We start from the raw sequence: 18,458 nt of genomic DNA, 5'->3' as shown, positions 1-18,458 counted from the left end.
AATAGACACGGTAGCTCTGGCTAATCCACTAGCCAATCATAGCAGCTCTGGCTAATCCACTAGCCAATCATAGTTTGTGAAAGCGATGACGTGTCCTGTCTGCGACGAGGCGTTGGTGTCGCCAAATCGAAGTCTGATTGGTTAAAGCAACAGTTTTATCGACGCTTATTTTATGCTGCAGAACTGGTCGTGAAGGCCTTTAGGTAGATTTCTGACCATGGCAACAAATGATGGCTGAAATGAGATTGGTTAAGTGCTTAAATATGAAAACACACATAAGGAAGCAGCGCAACCAAGGGAAAAGCAATGAAAGGAATCTGACAGACAATCTGGAATTATTTAATAAGTATTCATGGCCAAAATATAATAAACATCAGTCTGTGATTCAGATATTTAGGCCGGCAGAGATGGGTTTGCAGGCCCTGACAGTCCACCACTGTATAAAACATAGAACACGATCACACCTCGGGGTAAAAATGTTTGTCACGCTTTTACTCTAATTGAGTTCACTCCGTCTGGCGAAAGTTGAGGGCACTACATGCAGACTCGTGGAATTCATCTCATTCGTCTCCGCAGGGTAATCACGCACACGTAAGATGGAAAAAAAATAACCAACTCAGTGCTATAACTCATTTATTGAATACAAATTGAACATATTTGTGGAGTCTAAAATCAAGTGCAACCAGTTATCAGCCACAAAAGATTTTTTTAAAATGATATCCGTATCACAAGATGGAAAGAAAAATAACTGGTCAAGAGCAAAAAATGTCTCTTTGGAAACTGTAAACAAAATAAACTTTGGAGGATAACGACGCGACTTTCCGGCATCATTGATACTAACAGCAACATTCCCATCAAAACTATCCACTGGGCAGATCGCTTTGAAAAATTAAAGCAGACAATTTGCCAATGGTCATCAATCCACCTTTACACTGTAAATAGATGTTTCGTACACACCAATCGATCAGGGGCGGCTCGATGGAGCTGCGATATTTCCGGCGACTTTATGGACCATCTACAAGAATTTGCATTATTACGTTGGTTTGGGTGCCATGAACCAAAGACGTGACACGCCACAAAAGCACTAATGTCTGGTCTGAGTGGAAATGAACATCCTTAAATCAAGTCAAATGAAGGCTGCATTGGAGAAAACAACACAGGTCCACCCTGGCTTGGACACGCCTGAAACTATTTACAATTGGGAAAAGTCTTTGAATGCGAGAGAGGGTCCGTCAGCGCCTGTGTCTCCCGTGTCCCGAATGTCCGCTGTTGCTGCTGCTGCTGTGGTGTTTGCTCTTGTGGCCCCTCTCCCGTTCCCTGTCGTACGAGCGCGACCGCTCCCGCTCTTTCCTGTCGCCCCGATGACCGGCGGCGCGCTCGTGCTTGTGTTTCTTTGAAGACGAGTCGAAGGTTGCGCGTTCGCGGTCTCTGTCCCTCTCTCGCTCGCGCTCCCTCTCGACTTTGAGAGGTGTGCGTGAGCGCGATCGCGAGCGTTTCCTCTTGTGCCCGCTGTTGTTGTGTCGGCCGCCGCTCTTGGAGTCGCTGTTGCCGTGGTGGGAGGCCTTGGTTTTGAGGTGGGGGAGCAAAGGCGAGGGAGGCCGCCTGTGTGGAGAGGGACTCCGGCTGTGCGAACGCGAGCGGGAACTGTAGGTCCCCGAGCGACTGCGTCTGCTGTTGTAACTGCAAGAGAAGACGTGTAAGGGGAGAAAGAAAAAAAAAAAACATGCGCCTGTGCCAAAATGCGGCTGCGTCGACTTACTGTCTGCGGGGGGAGCGAGATCTCGACCGTGAACGCGTTCTCGATCGTGAGCGGCTTCCGCTCCTGCTGTTCCGCCCGATCTTTGTCTCTTTCCTCAACCTGTTTGGAGGACAACAAAAGGTGTTAAACGGCTAGGGAAATTGAAATAGTAAACACATGTTCAAAGGTTAGGGTTCACTTTCCCGCCCAAGTTACAGAATGTGTTGTAGAAGTTTGTAAAACTCCAACGTCCTTAAATTAATATTAAAAACATCTTTTAGATGGCAATAGACTTACAAGCTCCTACCAGTTAAAATGGTTTAGCACCCAAAAAAACACTTTACGCTGTGTGAGGTCAATACAATTCCATGTATTTTTTTCCTCAATTCATTACAATTCCTTAATTTTTTATTTAAGTTTAGTTTTTAAAAATGAAGAATGTCATAAAAAACATTTGATTTCTAAAACCCATTTGTCTACAAAGGGGTTTAATCTAGAATTAATTATTTCTATTAAATTGACTGACTAACCCATTGTGTGGACTCTTGCTGATCTGCGTGCGGTTATCTGGCTCTTTCTTGACCGCTTTGAGCGTCTGACCATTGGGGGACTTCTCGTCTGCTTTGATCAGGTTCGGGGACGAGGGTTTGGAAGCGGGCGAGAAGCCACCCGCGGAGGCCAAGGCCGGCGTGCCGTCGGGATTCAGCCCTTTGGCCTTCAGCTTCGCTTCTGCCATGCACATCTTCCGTCGGTCCACTTCCTTTTCCAGCTGCTCGTAATTGGGCTGTGGAACAGATTGCAATGAGACACGGGTGCATTTGAGGTCCAATCCATGCTTATCTGTCACCTATTTTACAGAACAAACACTGAAGTAGATATATCATCGTTTACCTTCTTCCTTGAGTAGAGTCTCAGAGTGGTGATGCAAATTTCTTTAATGTCATCGTCGCTTGCGCCAAACAGCAAGTGCCACTGAGGTCTGGCGGGGAGCGGGATCTGAGAAGGAATTTCATTACAATTTGAAAGTTTCCAAAAATATTGCTCTTTTTTTCTTTTTTTTAAATGGCTCTCACCTGTAAAGCTCGAGCAGCCAGGAATATGCAGGCGCACGCTATGGTCTCTGGCTGGAACCTCACAAACACATTGGTCCTCAAGCTGTCGTTTATGTAGTTCCTACAAAGACAAAGAGCACACAAAAACATAGCATCTTCTCTACGCAAAGCCAATGTTAGTCACATTTGAAAAGATAACCAGCTCAGCATTAAATAACGACATCACTTTGGTACTTTAAAGAGCCAAAACTAGAACGGAATTACGTTTTGAATTAAGAATCCAAAATATCAAGTATATTATTTATTATGGGCTTCATCAAATATGCAGTCCAAAGTTCTATTTAACTCTGAGTAATGGGTGCTTAAGGGTTCTCGGACACAAACTGAATGCGTCTACGAGATATCAAAGCCCTTCAAATGCTGAAAAGCACATGCGGAGACGGCGGTGGCGCTGTAATGCTGCCCCACGGAATATTTATTAAACAATCGCGTGTAAAATACAAGCACACTGCCAAAATGATAAGTTATCTCCTCCTGTTACTGATAGTGGCAAAAGAGGAGTAAAATAGGGCACAGAGATAGAAACAAGGCGTGCACAACAAATGGCACCACTGTGACAAAAGTCATTAGATGTTATCAAATGACTGTCAACAGGAACTGGGAAGAGCGTGTCGTGAAACCGGAACAATTGCATCCGGATTTCAAGCAAGACGCCTACAATTACACAACAAAAGACAAATCTAAGACAAGGGCTCCTTAAGGGTCGCTCCTTGTCAGTGAACAGTCAAAAAGGTTTTGGAGTTTGCAGATGGACTAAAGGGCAATGGTTGCGCAAAACTTAAGGGAGGGTGGCCAGTCACAATAATGACTAGTTATGGTACGTATTTCACAATGGCCAACACTTGTTTTTACCAAGTCAAAAGTTTTTATCAGGGCAATATATTACTTAATATTTAAAGTAGATGGCACTGGACCTCACTATTAAATGATTTCAGGCATTACTACGAAAATGCTACGTGTTATGGTCGGGAGGTTAAAAAAAACATTGTTTCTTGCTTTGTCACCCTAAAAATAAAGTGAAGGCCATTTTGCCCTTAGGACTTGATTAGAAGGCACAATTGTTTACCGGGTTGGGGATTAAAGATTTACCTGACCACACTAGTGTATATTATACAGTTTAAAAATGAGTTAACCGAGTTGAATTTGAAGTACCAGAGGATGCCGCAGCTGAATTTAATGTTGAGCTGATAATCAACATCTGGTGCAGAGTTTAAGTGAAATATGTAGTGCTATAAAATTCAACTTTGTCCATTTCTCTCTGGGGTACCCATGAAACTAGTTTTTTTTGTCACAGAAAAAGAAATCCTTTCTGAGGCCTGCCGGGATTGCACTACACCCCCTTATGAGCGGACAGGGTAATGATGACACATGCCTTGGGGAACATGCACACATGTAGATGTAGGAAGTATGGATCTACCCCACGGTTGTCACATTCAGATTGATCGATCTGAACCGACAAGGGTGCAAAAGCTTTTAAGGCCAACATGCACAAAAGCTAGTTTGGGAGAAATCAGTTGTGCAAGCTTTCTCTGGCCAAACGTTGTCACTTAACTAGTTATGTAGCAACGGTGGTGAAGTGACAAGACTCCGAACCAAGCATTAATGCCTTGGTTCGAGTGAAATTGTGCTGCTAAAGATTTGATCTTTCCAGAAAGGAACTCAATATCTAAAAAAAAAAAAAAAAAGCTAAATACCATGGGCAGGAACATGGTTATCAATCTCATTGGGAGACAGACAAAAAAAGAAACCAAACAAAAAAGGTAGCCTAAGCGGGGAAAGATGGCAAATGCAACGGATCACCCACCCATATAGACAATTAGCCAGGCGATAATACAGTAATATCTTGGCAATTGTTTCCTATGTACATGACTTTCATTTGACTCATTTCAGAAACAATGCTGGTACTCATCAGGCTAGCCTGCCATCATCTAATTGGCCACAAGATACTTTAGTGGCTCAGCATCGCACACTATGCCTACTAGACAACATGCCAATCTGTTGAATTGCGACTGCTGCAGAGCAAGACGGGTCCTGGGAGGCAAAACCTGAGAACTGGATCCGCCTGCAAAACAGACATGTCTGGAAAACACGTCAGTTCGGGACATGACATACTAGAATTTCAACTTTTTTTTGTTTTACCTGCTCCTACTTCAACTAAAAAAAATATTAAAAAAATTAAAAAAAATGGTGTAATCTAAATAAAAGCCTTGGCATAAAAAAAATACAAATCCTTGTGGAGAGCCAAGAGAAAATAAAGACGATGTAGGCTGTTGGGAAAGGCCCCAGCACCCCCTTCAACGAGTCTCAGCATTGCGACTGGCTGTGTGGAGAGGGGCAGCCAGCCAAAGGGGGGAGGCTTCCTGAGGTCATGTGGTTGGAGGAGGCAGAGTTCAGAGGTTCTTTATGTGACTTACCAGCACGGACTACCCTTTAATCAAAGAGTAGAGAGAAAGGACAAAGTTAAATCACGCTCCCTGACACCAGCCACAATTTACAGCAAGGCCACGTAAGGGCACACGTGTGTGACGCCACAATTTGCAACAATAGGCGAACCCGATCAAACGCAGCAGGGCAAAAAATGTTTCAATCTCCTTGAAATCAACAACGGTGCTTACATAGCACTGCTCTCAAAGATACCGCTTTCCACAAAAATAAGTTTAATGATATCCAAGGAAGTAATCGGGTGGCCTTTAAGTGTTTCAAACGATCATCTTTAGCCCACGTCTGTCTGTCTGTCTGTCGAAACTTGTCACTGATACAAAAGGAAACTGCCAAAGGTGAGGTGGGAAAACAAAGAGGACACTTACCAGGCGGTCTGGACCAATGTTTGGTTCTTTTCACACTCCAGGACTTGGAGGTACATGAAAATGATCTAGAGGGGAAATTGTGCATCTTAATACGGGGTGGATTGTTGCAAAACTACATTCACTTTTGATGAATTCTACGAGATCAACACTCACCTTGTGGGGATGCTTGACGTGTACACAGAATCCCAGTTCCTTTAAAATCCGACGCTCAGCTTTGATGACTTGATTTTTGGTGTTTATGTAGTTCTGATCAAGAATCAATGGACTTGTTGTCCTAGTTTGCAATGGAATCAAAATAAAAATTGTTTCCCCTCAAAGTACTGTACTATTAGCCCCACCCAAATGATAGAGCCCTTCTATTTCAATGCACTCTTTTTTTCCTCTCCATTTCAACCAACTCTCAGCAGGTTTAACTGTATGCCTGACAGTCTGCTGGGGTTTGAAGACTCCTGTGGTTCTATAAGCCTAAAGGATATGTAGCTGTCAACCTCAATCACAGCATGCCATTGCATTGAAATATCAAAAAAATGATCGTTGCAAACGCCTCACTTTAACACACTGGATGCTGCTGAGAGGCAGCAGACTTCCAAATCCAGTTGGACAGCGAATAATTGCTGCTGGCCCAAACAGGCTTCAGGTATTGGACGCCTGAAAGCGGCAAGATTATTTAGGTAAGGACACAACATTATGAGATGTGTCATTTAAAAGCTAGGTAGTTTAAGTTGAAATACTACATCGAGTACATATGTAATATTAAAAGTGTAAATGCCTCTTTCATATTGTAAGTTTAAAATGGCGCCAAAGGGATAGGTAATATCATAATATACAAAAAACGTTTTAATTTAAACTCAAGCACATGTACAGGCAACTAACCTAGGAACATACAGCCCTAAGGTACGAATTATTGTATTTTTTTAAGCAACGAACACTGATATTTCAAATTACGATGACATCTGTTGAATGGGCTTCTACGCTAAAGGCACAATCAAAATGTGTGGTGAGCAGTCGTCAAAAGAAAACTACGTTACCCAAAGGTGCGCAGTTGACGGACAGCTACCCAAAGCTTATGACTGAACCACAGAATTCTTCAAGGTCCCCAGGGGGCCAAGGACCTCCGGCCAACCTGTCATCCCCGATCCCAGGGACCCGAGGTGGCGCGGACCACGGGCGTCTCCCACAGGAAGGGGCCTGGGCGAGGAGATAGGCCCCCTTGGATCATGGTTGTCATGCCGACTGCTTCAGTCTTACGTACCATTCCACATCACCCGGGCTTTGGTAAATGTAGCTGGTCGCTGTTAGTTGGTTGCAAGGGAAAAAAGAAGCCAAGTTAATGCCAAGATCTAAGGTGTTGTCATGAACAGACTTCTACTTCAAACTAAAAGTTCACACTGCCAAAGAAGAGGCAGGACTACCCCTTAAGTTGCTAAAACAAGGGAAATTCTTGATACATACATTTAGGTGGGTCAAAAAAAAAAATTCAAAAGTTACATTTGGATACTTGTCAGAAACTGAAATGCTTCAAAAGGGTTTGAGAGTACATTGAAAAAGAAGGGCACGTTAACAAATACAAGGAGAATGTTCCGCATTTAAAAGGGGCGTGAAGTGAAATCATAATGCTGATACTTACTTTTTCATTCTAATCTGCTTGAGATGGTGGAAAACATTGATGACATCTCGTATCCGCCGAGGTGCTTCTTCAATCTTGGATGCCAAGTTAATACAAGCCATAGCAACAATCTAGATACAAAAATGAAGCAGATGGTTGCAAGAAACCAGTGGGAGAAAACCAGACAAACACCAGGATCAAATAAACTGAAAACAATGACAATGATCTTGCCACAAATTTAAACTTTAAAAACGGTATACTAGTTTAGTATAGTAAGTTACAGTAGTCTCGCACAATCATTGCATGGACTCCGGCTGACCTAGTTTATTAACGTTTACATAACTGGAGAGATGAATACAGGCGTTTTATGACAGATTTTAACTGCTGGTTGTAAAATGAAAAATCTAATTTCTTCAAAGCACAACTACTGGGAGTCTGATTTTGTAAAATTGTCATAATTTCGCTATCACGGAGATCCACCGCATTGAGTGAATGTGGTGCATTTGAACGTGAGCGACATGGCGGCTGCTAACGTTCCACTTGCGTTACATCAGCTAGCATGATACGGCACGAAGAGCGAAGCCAGTTCACGCGATAAAACGCAACTTACCTCGAAACTATGTTTGACGAAGGACTTGGAGTAAAAGAAACGATGAAAAAGCACCTGCCCTGTCGCCATCGCCACCTGTCAAACGAGATATTTTGGAAGGATTTACCTTGATCGAACACAATGGACCGCCGCCATTTTGATTCCACCACGCCAGTGGTAGAAAGAGCTAAAAGCTAACAGGCCTTAGCATATTTCTGAACAACTTCCTACATAAACAATCAGCAGATATTTTCAAAAAACACACAACTTCCCTTCATAAGGATTCCACTAACCTGCGGCAAACGGAGAAGAATGCCCGCCGACTGGATCAACTCACATCCGAGGATTCGAAGGTCGGTCTCGGTGTGCAAGTCGAGGCCGTCGAGCATTGACGGCGTCGGAGAGAGCCTTTCCTCGGGGATAAGCGAGCTATCGATCGTAAGATATACCTCGGAATAAACTTTGTCACCAATAAGGATGCCATCGTTGTTTGTTGACGCGGTTGAAGACACAGAAAGGGGACCTGCGGCCATTTTTTTTTCAAAAAAAAATGACGACGCGACAGCAGTCAGGCAGCAACACGACGGAACGGGGTGCCGGACTAAGAGGGTGACGTCACAAAGATGCTAAGGCAGAGACGTTGGTACACATCCGAGAAGAAAAGTAGTTTCGCCGGCTGTACTGTAGGATAGTTCAAAGATCAAGTGTAATGGACCTCCAACGCACATATGCATATTTTTATGTATAGATATGTGTGTGTGTGTGTGTATATATACGACTTATTACGTATTTATTGATTAATTATTATTATTGACTATTTGTTTGTTTGTTGTTAATTGCACTTCCCGAATTATTTTGTGTATGTTGTAGACTATTTATTATGTTAACTATTTATTTATTATGTAGTACTTATTTATTGATTATTTTTTTGTCCGTTATTTGTGTACTTCGTGGTGCAGCTTTACATCTCATTATACTTGTATAATGACAATAAAGGCATTAAATGTCAATTTTGATAGTTTGTCAGGGGAAAAAATATATTCGCGAAGAAAGCAAAGCCCTTCAATTTGTTAACATGTAAATTGTTTTTTTTAACTATAGTATTTTTTTTTTAAATGAGTCAAGTCTATGAAGTATTTCACACATACGGAAGTCCCAACTGCCCGGGTGACGTGGTTTACGGTAAGTTCCAACCTTTTCACATTTGCCTCTGGAACATATCCATCCGCAGACAGTTTCCGCAAACCACGCGCACATTCATAGTACTACACGTGCTTGCGCAATAGACACCTAGGTCAGATGGTTCTTTTTTAATCGTTAGATTTTCATATATTTAAGGATTTCAAAAAAAAAACTTTATATATTTACTATATATATTATATCGATTATTATACATTAGTCATTATTTATTTACGATCATACCAGTTTCAGCCCGAGGGGTTGCAGTAATAGCAGTCAAACAGCAGAGAGAAGCAGTGACTCATTATTTTGGTGTTCACATATTTAACAAAATTGAAAGAATGGCCACAATCACAAGACACTTATTGGCTCATCAGCACGACTGGCTCAGTTAGGATGCTGTCTTTTCAAATTCAAGTTTCTTATGGGTATTTTTTTATACAAACTGTTCAGGTGTACACACCGTTCACTGTTAACTTATAACAATACAATGTCATATGTGCTCATTTAAAAGTGCCTTGTGGGAAATGCTTATGCATTTTTCCCTATTAAGTAATAAAAAAAACATTATTATTAGGATGTATAAGGTGTGTTCAGCTAGTCTGATTTTTTGGGGGGGGTTGGTGGGAGTGTTTTGGCTTGTTCTCTGATGACCTTAATACATCTCAGGCCTATGCCGGCTGTTTTTGAAAAGAAAAGAAAAACAACTATCGGGAGAGTGTAGGGGCCAAATTGAACAATAAGTGAATATAGACCAATGCTGCTGACATGTTTCACTGATCATGGCATATTTTTCCCTTCCAAAGACAGACAGTTAGGCAGGCAGGATCATAAAACCTTTGCCGTTCGTGAAATTACAACAACAAAAAATCCAGAAAAAAACGCAGGCAGTTGGACAGAGCGTCCCAATAAACGGGTAAGAACATCATAATTATGCACATGATTATAATTTTACTGAGACTGACTGGCAACCAGTCTAGGGGTGTAGTTTGCCAATTCCCAATTTTCGTCCCTCCCCTTCCCGATTGTTTTTTCCTCTTTAAAATAGTCAGTTACACTCTGGACGCCATCCCAAGTATGAATGTCTGTCTTTGCCAGAATAAAACCATAAAGAAACCGCTAGATTAGAACGATGGCGTCACTTCCAGCAAAGTCGAGGTCAAAGTCAGGCGAAGACCACTTCTGCTAAGGGGCGGGGATGAAAAATGGCACAGACTTTTCAATTCTAACCAATCAGGCGCTTTCATTTACAAAGACACACCCAAAAAGTGACAGAAAGGGTGTGCGATGCCATCCCATCCCCTAATTTCATTTTGATATGAAGTGGATATTATATTTGTTTTATTTACCCTGTTTAGGTCAATTAGAATTGTGGATAATTGATATCAGACATAAATAAATAGGAATATTAGCTTACGTTATTGTGTATGTTTACCCTCTTGTAAACTGGGCCTCCCGACATACACAATGAAATAACACGTGTATACACACACACACAAGCACGGGCAAACACCCCCATTCTATGTTTTATTAGCACACCCCATGAGGTGGCAGACTGAGGCCTCGTTGTCCCCATCATTAAGCAACACCTACGACCAGCACCTCCCGCTTTGGCACTCGTGCAGTTACCACGACAACAAGAACTGTGAGCATTCTTTTCCCCGTTGCCCGGGTGACTTTAATTGTAGGGTGTGGGAGGGCTTACGCCATGGCAGAATTCCAGCATGACCATAACGACGTAGAAGGAAAATGTTCAGGGACACCCAGTGACGAACAAGGGGCTTAGTGATACATGCTCACCACTCCCTGTCGTGCATGTGTGTGTTTACAAGCAACATGCACAAATTCTCCAGAGACATTAAAGCATACCTGCCCAGCTATGGAAATTACCTCAGGCGGATCACATTCAAAAAAAGTCCATAATTTCTTCAAGTTAAAAAAAAGAATGCCAATAAAAGTCCAAACAAATGACATGCCAATTCAACAGAACTTTATGTTGTGTGTACACGTGCATAAAAAATGTTTTTAAAGGAGAACATATTGGATCAATCATATGTCCACTGGGGATCGAACATATGCATACAGACAGATAGACCGGGCCTAAAAGCAAAGGTTATAAAATTCTAAAATAATATACATTTGCTGGATCAAGAAGGATTAAGAATCTCTGTCTGAGTAAATGTTTGTGGATTTAAGTAAAGTATAGAATTGTGCCTTGTGCAGAGCCCAAAATAGTTTCAAAAACGGGCAGCAATTCATGCTATTTCAAATTAGTCAAGTCATTTAATGGATAAAAAAAACTAAGTGTTCACCGGGGAACTGAATAAACTGCCTTTTAACAACAGCACCGGAAATATGCTGCAGCAAATAGATTAAAAGCATATTGACACATTTCTAGTGGGTGTTGTGTGCACAATAAGGATAGCATGCTGTGTTAAATAGAAGCCTCTGCTCTTTCATAGCAATTTTACAGGGATGCATGCACCAGAGCAGAATCACATTAAAGCATCAGTAAATTTTCTACATTTAGTCGCTCATTAAAAACTCCCTCACTGACAAACAGGAGTACTACTACTAAACCTTCTTTTAAAAAAATATATCTATTTGCCAGTGCACAGGCCTTGCAGCGGCCTATTATTATTATTATTACTATGATTATTTTGAGGTGTGAATTTGTACTTCCCACACAAAAATCAAGGGTTAAGATCTGTTCATGTTCAACAACGCAAATATTTTAATTTTCAAATGCTATTTAATAACGATCGCACAAACAAATATTCTGCTGCTTTATTGTTTCTCTTTAAACGGAACAATGTGTTCCAGTCGGATTGACACTCAACTGAAAGACGGAGGAGTAGCGCGGAGACAAAATCACTATCATCCATCCTCCCTGTGGGGACAGCACGTCTGTGCACTGTCTCCCAGCTGGATTGGAAAAGTGGGCTTTTAGGGAGTAAAAACAAAAGCCCTTCCATGTGTGCAGTGAGAAGGTACCCACACACAAACCATTTTTTGGGGGGTCACACCTGTTTCTCAGTGGTGGTAGAAGAACAGCGGGGGGAAAAGCAAGTCAGTGTGAATGATGTCAATCGCACGTGATGCAAATAGTCTTTTTTGTGTGTTCTGAGACACATCATCCATTTTCTTTAGATTTGTATGACTAGAAAATGAGATTCCACTCAAGTAGTGTAAATGTGAAGAGCTTTAACAAGGCCTGCTGTTTGCCAAATGCATTGTATGCTTTATGACAAATGCTGACTTTCTGCCCGGGCAGAGTGCCCTCTTCCCCTTTTTCTCTCCCATGCTTTTTTTTTACCTTCCTGGTACACAGCGCACCATGCATCTTTTGAAGAGAGCCAGGATGGAAGAGAAGACTTTCTTCTCTTGCAACTTGGCTGTGGAAAGCAGATTTGGCTCATTTAAGAGGAGTTGCTACAGACGTAAAAGAGAGTGAAAAGTGTGCCCCCAAGTGGGGATGGCACAAAAGTAAATGCACCAAATTTGAACGCAAGGATCCAAGATGGATCCCGATAATCTTGAGACATGCGGCCTATTTTCCGAATACTGCAGCAGTGCACTTTGGTGTTAAATGTGAAATATTTTCATGACAGCGCAGACCACGCCGCATGTGTTTTGATATTTGCTAAAGCTGTTGTCCTTCTCGACTTACTGTTTGCTGGAGCAATTCCATCAGGGGGTTGGCTGACCAACAAGAGAAAATAGTCACTCTTTTAAAACTAGAACAAAGTCCTTTTAAGGGCTCAACATTTATCCTTTGCAATATAGTTGAGTGAGGATCTCTATTTACGTCAACAACAAGCAGAAAAAAATACAATTTCATGAGGATGAGGAGGCTGGATTTCAATTGGAGTCGATTTGAAATTAAAGTTGGTGCATGAAAGAAAGCTGTCTGTTCACCAACACCCACAATGAAGTCAAATAATTCATATTTCAAAGTGGTAGGCGTATTTATGATATACAATCAGCCAGTCGCTGATGGCAGGATTGTTAAAAAAAAGTTAGGGGGAAATTGTTTCTGCTATTGCTGATTGCAAGCAATGCTCATTTAACATTATAACTATCATTTCTTGCCAAATTGAATATATTTTCACTCCAAATCTGTATTGTTGATGCATTATGATAATAATGTTATGGCAGTAGAAGCTTGATTTGCGCAATAAATCATGAAAATAACAATAATCTAAATTTGTTATTGCATTGTTTTGATTAGTATGTTTTGACAGTGTTCCGGAGAAAGAAACGTTTCTTTTGTTTATTTATTCATTCATAGTATTTCTGTTTTTACGCCAAATTTGTATTATTGCTGCTGACATTTTGATTTTTTTTTCTGGCAGAAGAAGCTGATCAAGTTTGGTTTGTGTTAAATAAGCTATGGAAATTGTTTAAAAACTGAGTGTATGTCTTTACCTGTGTTTCAGACCAGGATTTATTCTAAGTTGAGATAAAGTCATTCATATTGTTGTGTATTGTACACCATCAATGTGAGCTATTGAAATTTGTTTGCTAGACTGATGTACACACTTGTCCATGGTTTTGGCCTTTCATGAGTTCATGAGCAAAACATCTTTGTATACAACTAACTCTCTCCACAATTACAGTGTGTTAGGTACAAGAAATCAACTTGGAATAAACACCATTTTGTTTACATCTTAAATTTGGGAGTCACAGAGGTTCTCTCACTAAATCAAGCGTGATTACAAACTAAACATCATCATGTGACAGCTTGTCAGAGATAAAAATGTTACTATATAGGTCATATTTTTCTCGTAATGCTACATGTTACCAAAACCAATATGAGGCATGGCTATAAACACTGCTCACTGGTTTGTTTAATTACAAACATGTGACTTTTGAATGTACTTGACAAATAAGTCCAACATTATAGCTCACACCAAGAATATGTTCTGTTCTTTCAGGGACTTGCAATATTGAGCAATGGACTCTGTTATTGCTATGGCAACCTTACCTTATTATATTGGTCAGTACTGCAGCACTGCAATTTTGATTGATTTGATTGTAGATTACCATTCAACGTTATTTATGTTATGCACCTATAACAAAGGAAAAAGTTAGTCATTACAGATGTGCAGTGATTATACAAATTCAGATAAAATGATGCAGTAATCCATTGATGTGCCGTCAGGGTCTTCTCTGCTGGCCTAAGAAATATCTGAATCACAGACTGATGTTAATTATATTTTGTCCCACTTATTAAATAATTCCAAATTGTCTGTTAGCTTCATTTCATTGCTTTCCCCCCTGGTTGCACTGCTTCCAGATGTGTGTTTTCATATTGAAGCATTTAACCAATCACATTTCAGCCATTATTTGTTGCCAGGGTTAGTAATCTGCCTCAAGGCATTCACAATCAGTTCTGCGGGCTCTGCTTCATTAAACAACCGTCGATAAGACTTGCTTTAACCAACTTGGAAATTTGATTTGGTGACCCCAAGGCCTTCTTGCAGGCGTAAGGATACGTCATTGCCTTCTCGCAGGCGTAGGGATACGTCATCGCTTTCACCAACTATGATTGGCTAGTGATAGCGTGGACTAGCCAGAGCTACCAAACTGTATCTGGAGTGAGCTGCACAAGCAAATATATTGTTGTGTTGATTTAATAGCGGTTTTGTCAACCCGCAATGGCTGAAGGAGGAGAAGAAATGGATCTGTTTGCAGATTTACTGTCAAAGCCATTTTCAAGACAGACTTTTCAAGAAAAAAAAGTTGGACATCATTAAGAAAGGTCAGACAACTCAAAAGCAAGCAAGCTGGGAACGAACATTTTCAGCACTAAATCGAATAAAAACGTATGCCAGAAATACGACAGGACAGGCTCGACTTTCAGCATCAGCTTCGATGGCGATAGAAAAGAAGGAAGAAAGGAGGATGGATATTGTGTACAGTTAATAAGGATCTTTGGTGAGTGAAATATGGCTATATTCCTGAATAATATTTCAATTGTATGAGGTTATTATTGATTATTTTTATGTGTCGCAGCTGTAGCTGCAGTAGAGGTTTTATAGCCATAAAATAGTTTTTGCTGAAGGCGTCACTAGTAAATGCACGGACCGCCACTGCAGTAATCACACAACACTGTCTTGTCATTCAGGCTTGTGTGCATATGTGCGTTAGTGTGCATATGGACTTTTCCATATGTCAACATCTGCTCCTATGTTAGAGGGGAATCCCAATGATGCTGTGTAACACGATACAGTGTGTGAATGTCCTTTCACTAGCGTGGTTTACTTAATAGGGCTGTAATTCTCCACACATGTGCCTGTGTTCTATGCAGTTTATATGCTACAAAAGCCATACGCAGTCACAATTAAAGCCATTCTATGTACTAGTTATTGCAAAGGTGTGTGTGTCTCCCTTCACACACTTGAATTTGGCCGCCAGTTATGGCTGCTTCCTGCCTGTGCCGAATATCCAGCCGTGTGTCATGTGTGTGATCTTGTGCATGCCAGTTGAGCTGTATGGAGACGCAGACATTATTAGCGGCTCCTGGTGAGAGAAGGATAACAGGGTTATTAGATTCGAGTCACACGCAGTCTAGTTTTTATCCGACACTGTAAAATACATTCCAGTGGCAACACATAAACGTGCACATGCCAAACTTATATACAAGCTAATCAGCTCATCAGGACAAATGCTTACCTCATCCACGCTCACAGCTTACATATAGCCAGACACAAGTACTGAGTCTTGTCTCACGTCTCATTTGATTTCAGTGATGTCAGTGTGAGGTTAAGGTTTAGGGATGGTCTTCCCAGACAGAGTGACCTTTATGAGAAGACAGACAGCATTAGGGAAGGGAGTCAGTGAGAATCCAAATACTCATTTTCTACACTACAATTATCTTTTCCAGTTTGATTGACCTTCACACACAAAACTCTTCAAGTAGTTTAGTTTCTTTCGAGCATCTGCTGCAACACTAAAATGAGATCTAGTGCCCTCTTCTGTATAGAGAGCTACATAACTTTGAGGCAGCTCCTTCTCAACTGTTTTCTTTTCCTCTGTGCACTGGGAGCACCTCCCTCTTTCTAACATTCATTCATTCAGCTTGCAGGTTTTGGGAATGTGGGAGGAAACTGGAGTACCCAGAGAATACCCACGCAAGCTCGGGGAGAAAATGCAAACTCCAGGATCGACCTGCGATCGAACCCAGGTCCCCAGAACTGTGAGGCCGATGCACTAAGCACTCCTCTTTCTAATGGCACTGGAAAATTGAAAGTATCTTTGGTATAATGCGCTATTTAATGTTGGTTGACAAAATTACATATAAAGAAGAGCCAAAATGTTGACTCGAAAATATGTAGATGCATACATAGTATGTGGCAAGACTTACGCATCTGACAAATTACACCCTTTTGAGACTCCTAAATGTAAAAGACAAATACTTTATAACATATTTTCCATCCACTTGGGAATGCCAGAAGAATGTATCAAACCACATATTACCAGCTCTGTTTTATGTATTTACGTCATTGTTCTTTACTTGTTCGTACCTTTCCTGTGAAGAGCTTTTGTGGGTCAAACACAATGTTCTGTGTGCCTTTTTGGCACACATTTTATTGATACACAAATGTCACACCAATAGACTGATGATCAGTCAAGCAGTAAGCACATATGCAACGTGGGAAATACCTGTTCCATAATATTTAACCCATGAACATGTGAAATAAAACACGTGATCCCGTTCTCAAAATGAAAAAAAAAATGCAGACATTAACCAATAGTAGATAGAAATTATCCCAGTTACCATTAAAATGGTGCAATATATCACTTTTGTGGATGGAAATGTAGGCCTCTTAAAACAAAACTTTGTTTCTTTGCATGGCTCGTGTGGTTGTTTATCTGCGTTTTCACATTTACTGTACACGTGCATTTCAAAAAGAATAGCAGGGTGTCAAAAAGGAAAGAAAAAGACTAATTAGCGTGAGAGCATGTGCACGTGGAAATGCGTGTGTTATGCAAAGCGGTTTTGTGACACCGTTTATAAAGGCTGCGCTTGCGTGAGTCGCATCAAATGAGAAAACAACACTTCCCCTTTATGAGGGGAATGAGCGTGTGAGCAGCACACTAGCTTGGTGTGTGTTTACATCCCCACTCTTTACACACAGCTGTTGGGTGTGTTTAAGAAGGGTACCCGAGTGACCACTTCCTATTCCACGGGGTGTGGGTCAAGAAACCAAGATTGCACAATAACCGACTCAATAAATAGCCACTGGCATCCATTTAATCTCCTTTTCAAACCAGAGATTATAATGAGCTAGGACTCTGCCAATGAGTTTACCGTATGTATCTGACAGCAACGTTTTTTTTTCGCTTTGATCACCTTGAATATAAAAAAATATTTGATGACAGAGTGCCGTTCCTGTGGTTTGAAATGTGTTTGAACAGTTGAATGAAGGTCATTTGGAAGTCAAGCCAGAGCAGAATCACACACGTTTGACTATTTTCATGCAGAAGCATGATAATTATGATCCCAGCTCGCAGGGTTGTTCTACATTATTCTGAGTATTTGGGTTGGTTAAATTTAGTATAAGTGGAGATTTGAAACCACCTCAATAATTCTTGGTCGTTAAAGGAAAAAATATGCAAGGCATATCTTTTCTACAATTTGAGAGCCTCTGCTATCAAAGTATCCCCAAAATATATTTCTTCTAATACACTGATCATAACTGTTATATTGCTTTTTCATAAATCTGGTCATATTTAAGGCAACCCGGTGGTTGAGGGGTTAGCGCGTCGGCCTTACAGTTCTGGGGTCGAGGGTTTGTGTAAAGTAAAGTGTCTCAAAACATTTGATGGCGGGTCCACGACTAAATGCATGTTTTTCAAAGCTGTATTTTCCAAAAAAAGGAAAAAGAAAAACTGAAATGTGTGATCATAAAACAAAGAATTTGCCATCAGGTCAATAGCAACATTTAAACCAGGCTGGAATAGCAATTGCCCCAGGAGTAAATAACCAATTACCTCGCTTGATACGGCGTCCATCTGTTTATAAAGCCATTACTGATCTGCATGAAATGCCTAGAGATATCCAGATGAGACCAAACAACATTTTCATCCTTCTTAACTGCAACAGGTTTTGTGCATCGATTTCTTACATTGTAACATTCACTCATATTTCCATTTTGAATAATGTTTTCAGAAAGTCAATTTTGAACTAAAGAGTACTCCAGTTTACTTATATAACCCTTAATCATTAACAGACAATTCATGGCTTCACAGACACACAGTTGTCATTAAAATAATTAGTAACTAAATATTTTCACAGGTGTGGGAAAACACCTTCAACCACACTGGAAGAACAAAAAGTCGTTAATAGTTGAAGATGAATGTGACTTTCTTGAATTGATCAACAAAAAATAAAGAGTTGAAATTGGTAAAGCCACAAAAC

The 18,458-nt window shown here is 40.8% G+C and overlaps 1 protein-coding gene and 2 long non-coding RNA genes across 7 annotated transcripts in view; all 3 read right to left on the bottom strand.

The window, feature by feature from the left end:
- Nucleotides 1-616: 616 nt before the first annotated feature.
- On the bottom strand, nucleotides 617-8,495 carry ccnl1a (cyclin L1a). Of its 4 annotated transcripts, XM_077611008.1 has the most exons (10): nucleotides 8,146-8,476; nucleotides 7,874-7,948; nucleotides 7,285-7,394; nucleotides 5,811-5,931; nucleotides 5,658-5,722; nucleotides 2,812-2,911; nucleotides 2,630-2,734; nucleotides 2,269-2,522; nucleotides 1,760-1,858; nucleotides 617-1,680 (listed from the first exon to the last, which is right to left on the bottom strand). In XM_077611008.1, the coding sequence occupies exons 1-10, from the start codon at nucleotides 8,383-8,385 to the stop codon at nucleotides 1,233-1,235; spliced, it is 1,617 nt and encodes a 538-aa protein (XP_077467134.1). In that variant the 5' UTR covers nucleotides 8,386-8,476; the 3' UTR covers nucleotides 617-1,232. The 4 variants fall into 4 exon arrangements, 3 of the variants coding, with proteins under 3 accessions (XP_077467134.1, XP_077467136.1, XP_077467137.1); XM_077611010.1 differs by lacking the exons at nucleotides 7,285-7,394; nucleotides 7,874-7,948; nucleotides 8,146-8,476 and adding an exon at nucleotides 6,910-6,930; XR_013303515.1 differs by lacking the exons at nucleotides 617-1,680; nucleotides 1,760-1,858; nucleotides 2,269-2,522 and adding an exon at nucleotides 5,265-5,278 and having other exon boundaries at nucleotides 2,694-2,734; nucleotides 8,146-8,495.
- A 2,188-nt stretch (nucleotides 8,496-10,683) lies between these two features.
- LOC144083738 (uncharacterized) lies at nucleotides 10,684-15,558 on the bottom strand. Its single transcript, XR_013303615.1, has 3 exons — nucleotides 15,435-15,558; nucleotides 14,019-14,103; nucleotides 10,684-12,733 (listed from the first exon to the last, which is right to left on the bottom strand). It is a non-coding gene; the product is annotated as an uncharacterized LOC144083738 (long non-coding RNA).
- A 150-nt stretch (nucleotides 15,559-15,708) lies between these two features.
- The window catches only part of LOC144083760 (uncharacterized), a 45,289-nt gene continuing 42,539 nt past the window's right edge, over nucleotides 15,709-18,458 (bottom strand). For both annotated transcript variants that reach the window (XR_013303626.1, XR_013303625.1), the window contains exon 6: nucleotides 15,709-15,835. This is a non-coding gene — a long non-coding RNA (uncharacterized LOC144083760). The remainder of the gene's footprint in view (nucleotides 15,836-18,458) is intronic.

The sequence above is a fragment of the Stigmatopora argus genome, chromosome 10, assembly GCF_051989625.1.
Source record: "Stigmatopora argus isolate UIUO_Sarg chromosome 10, RoL_Sarg_1.0, whole genome shotgun sequence".
Lineage (NCBI taxonomy): Eukaryota > Metazoa > Chordata > Actinopteri > Syngnathiformes > Syngnathidae > Stigmatopora > Stigmatopora argus.
This window is presented reverse-complemented; position numbering and strand designations above follow the sequence as displayed.

Coding starts and splice junctions, on each gene's coding strand:
- ccnl1a (XM_077611008.1), bottom strand. CDS start 8,385: ATGGCCGCAGGTCCCCTTTCTGTGTCTTCAACCGCGTCAACAAACAAC. Junction 5,932..7,284: donor AAGCAGATTAGAATGAAAAA/GTAAGTATCAGC, acceptor ATTGCAAACTAG/GACAACAAGTCCATTGATTC. Junction 2,912..5,657: donor ACATTGGTCCAGACCGCCTG/GTAAGTGTCCTC, acceptor TTGTCTTTGTAG/GAACTACATAAACGACAGCT.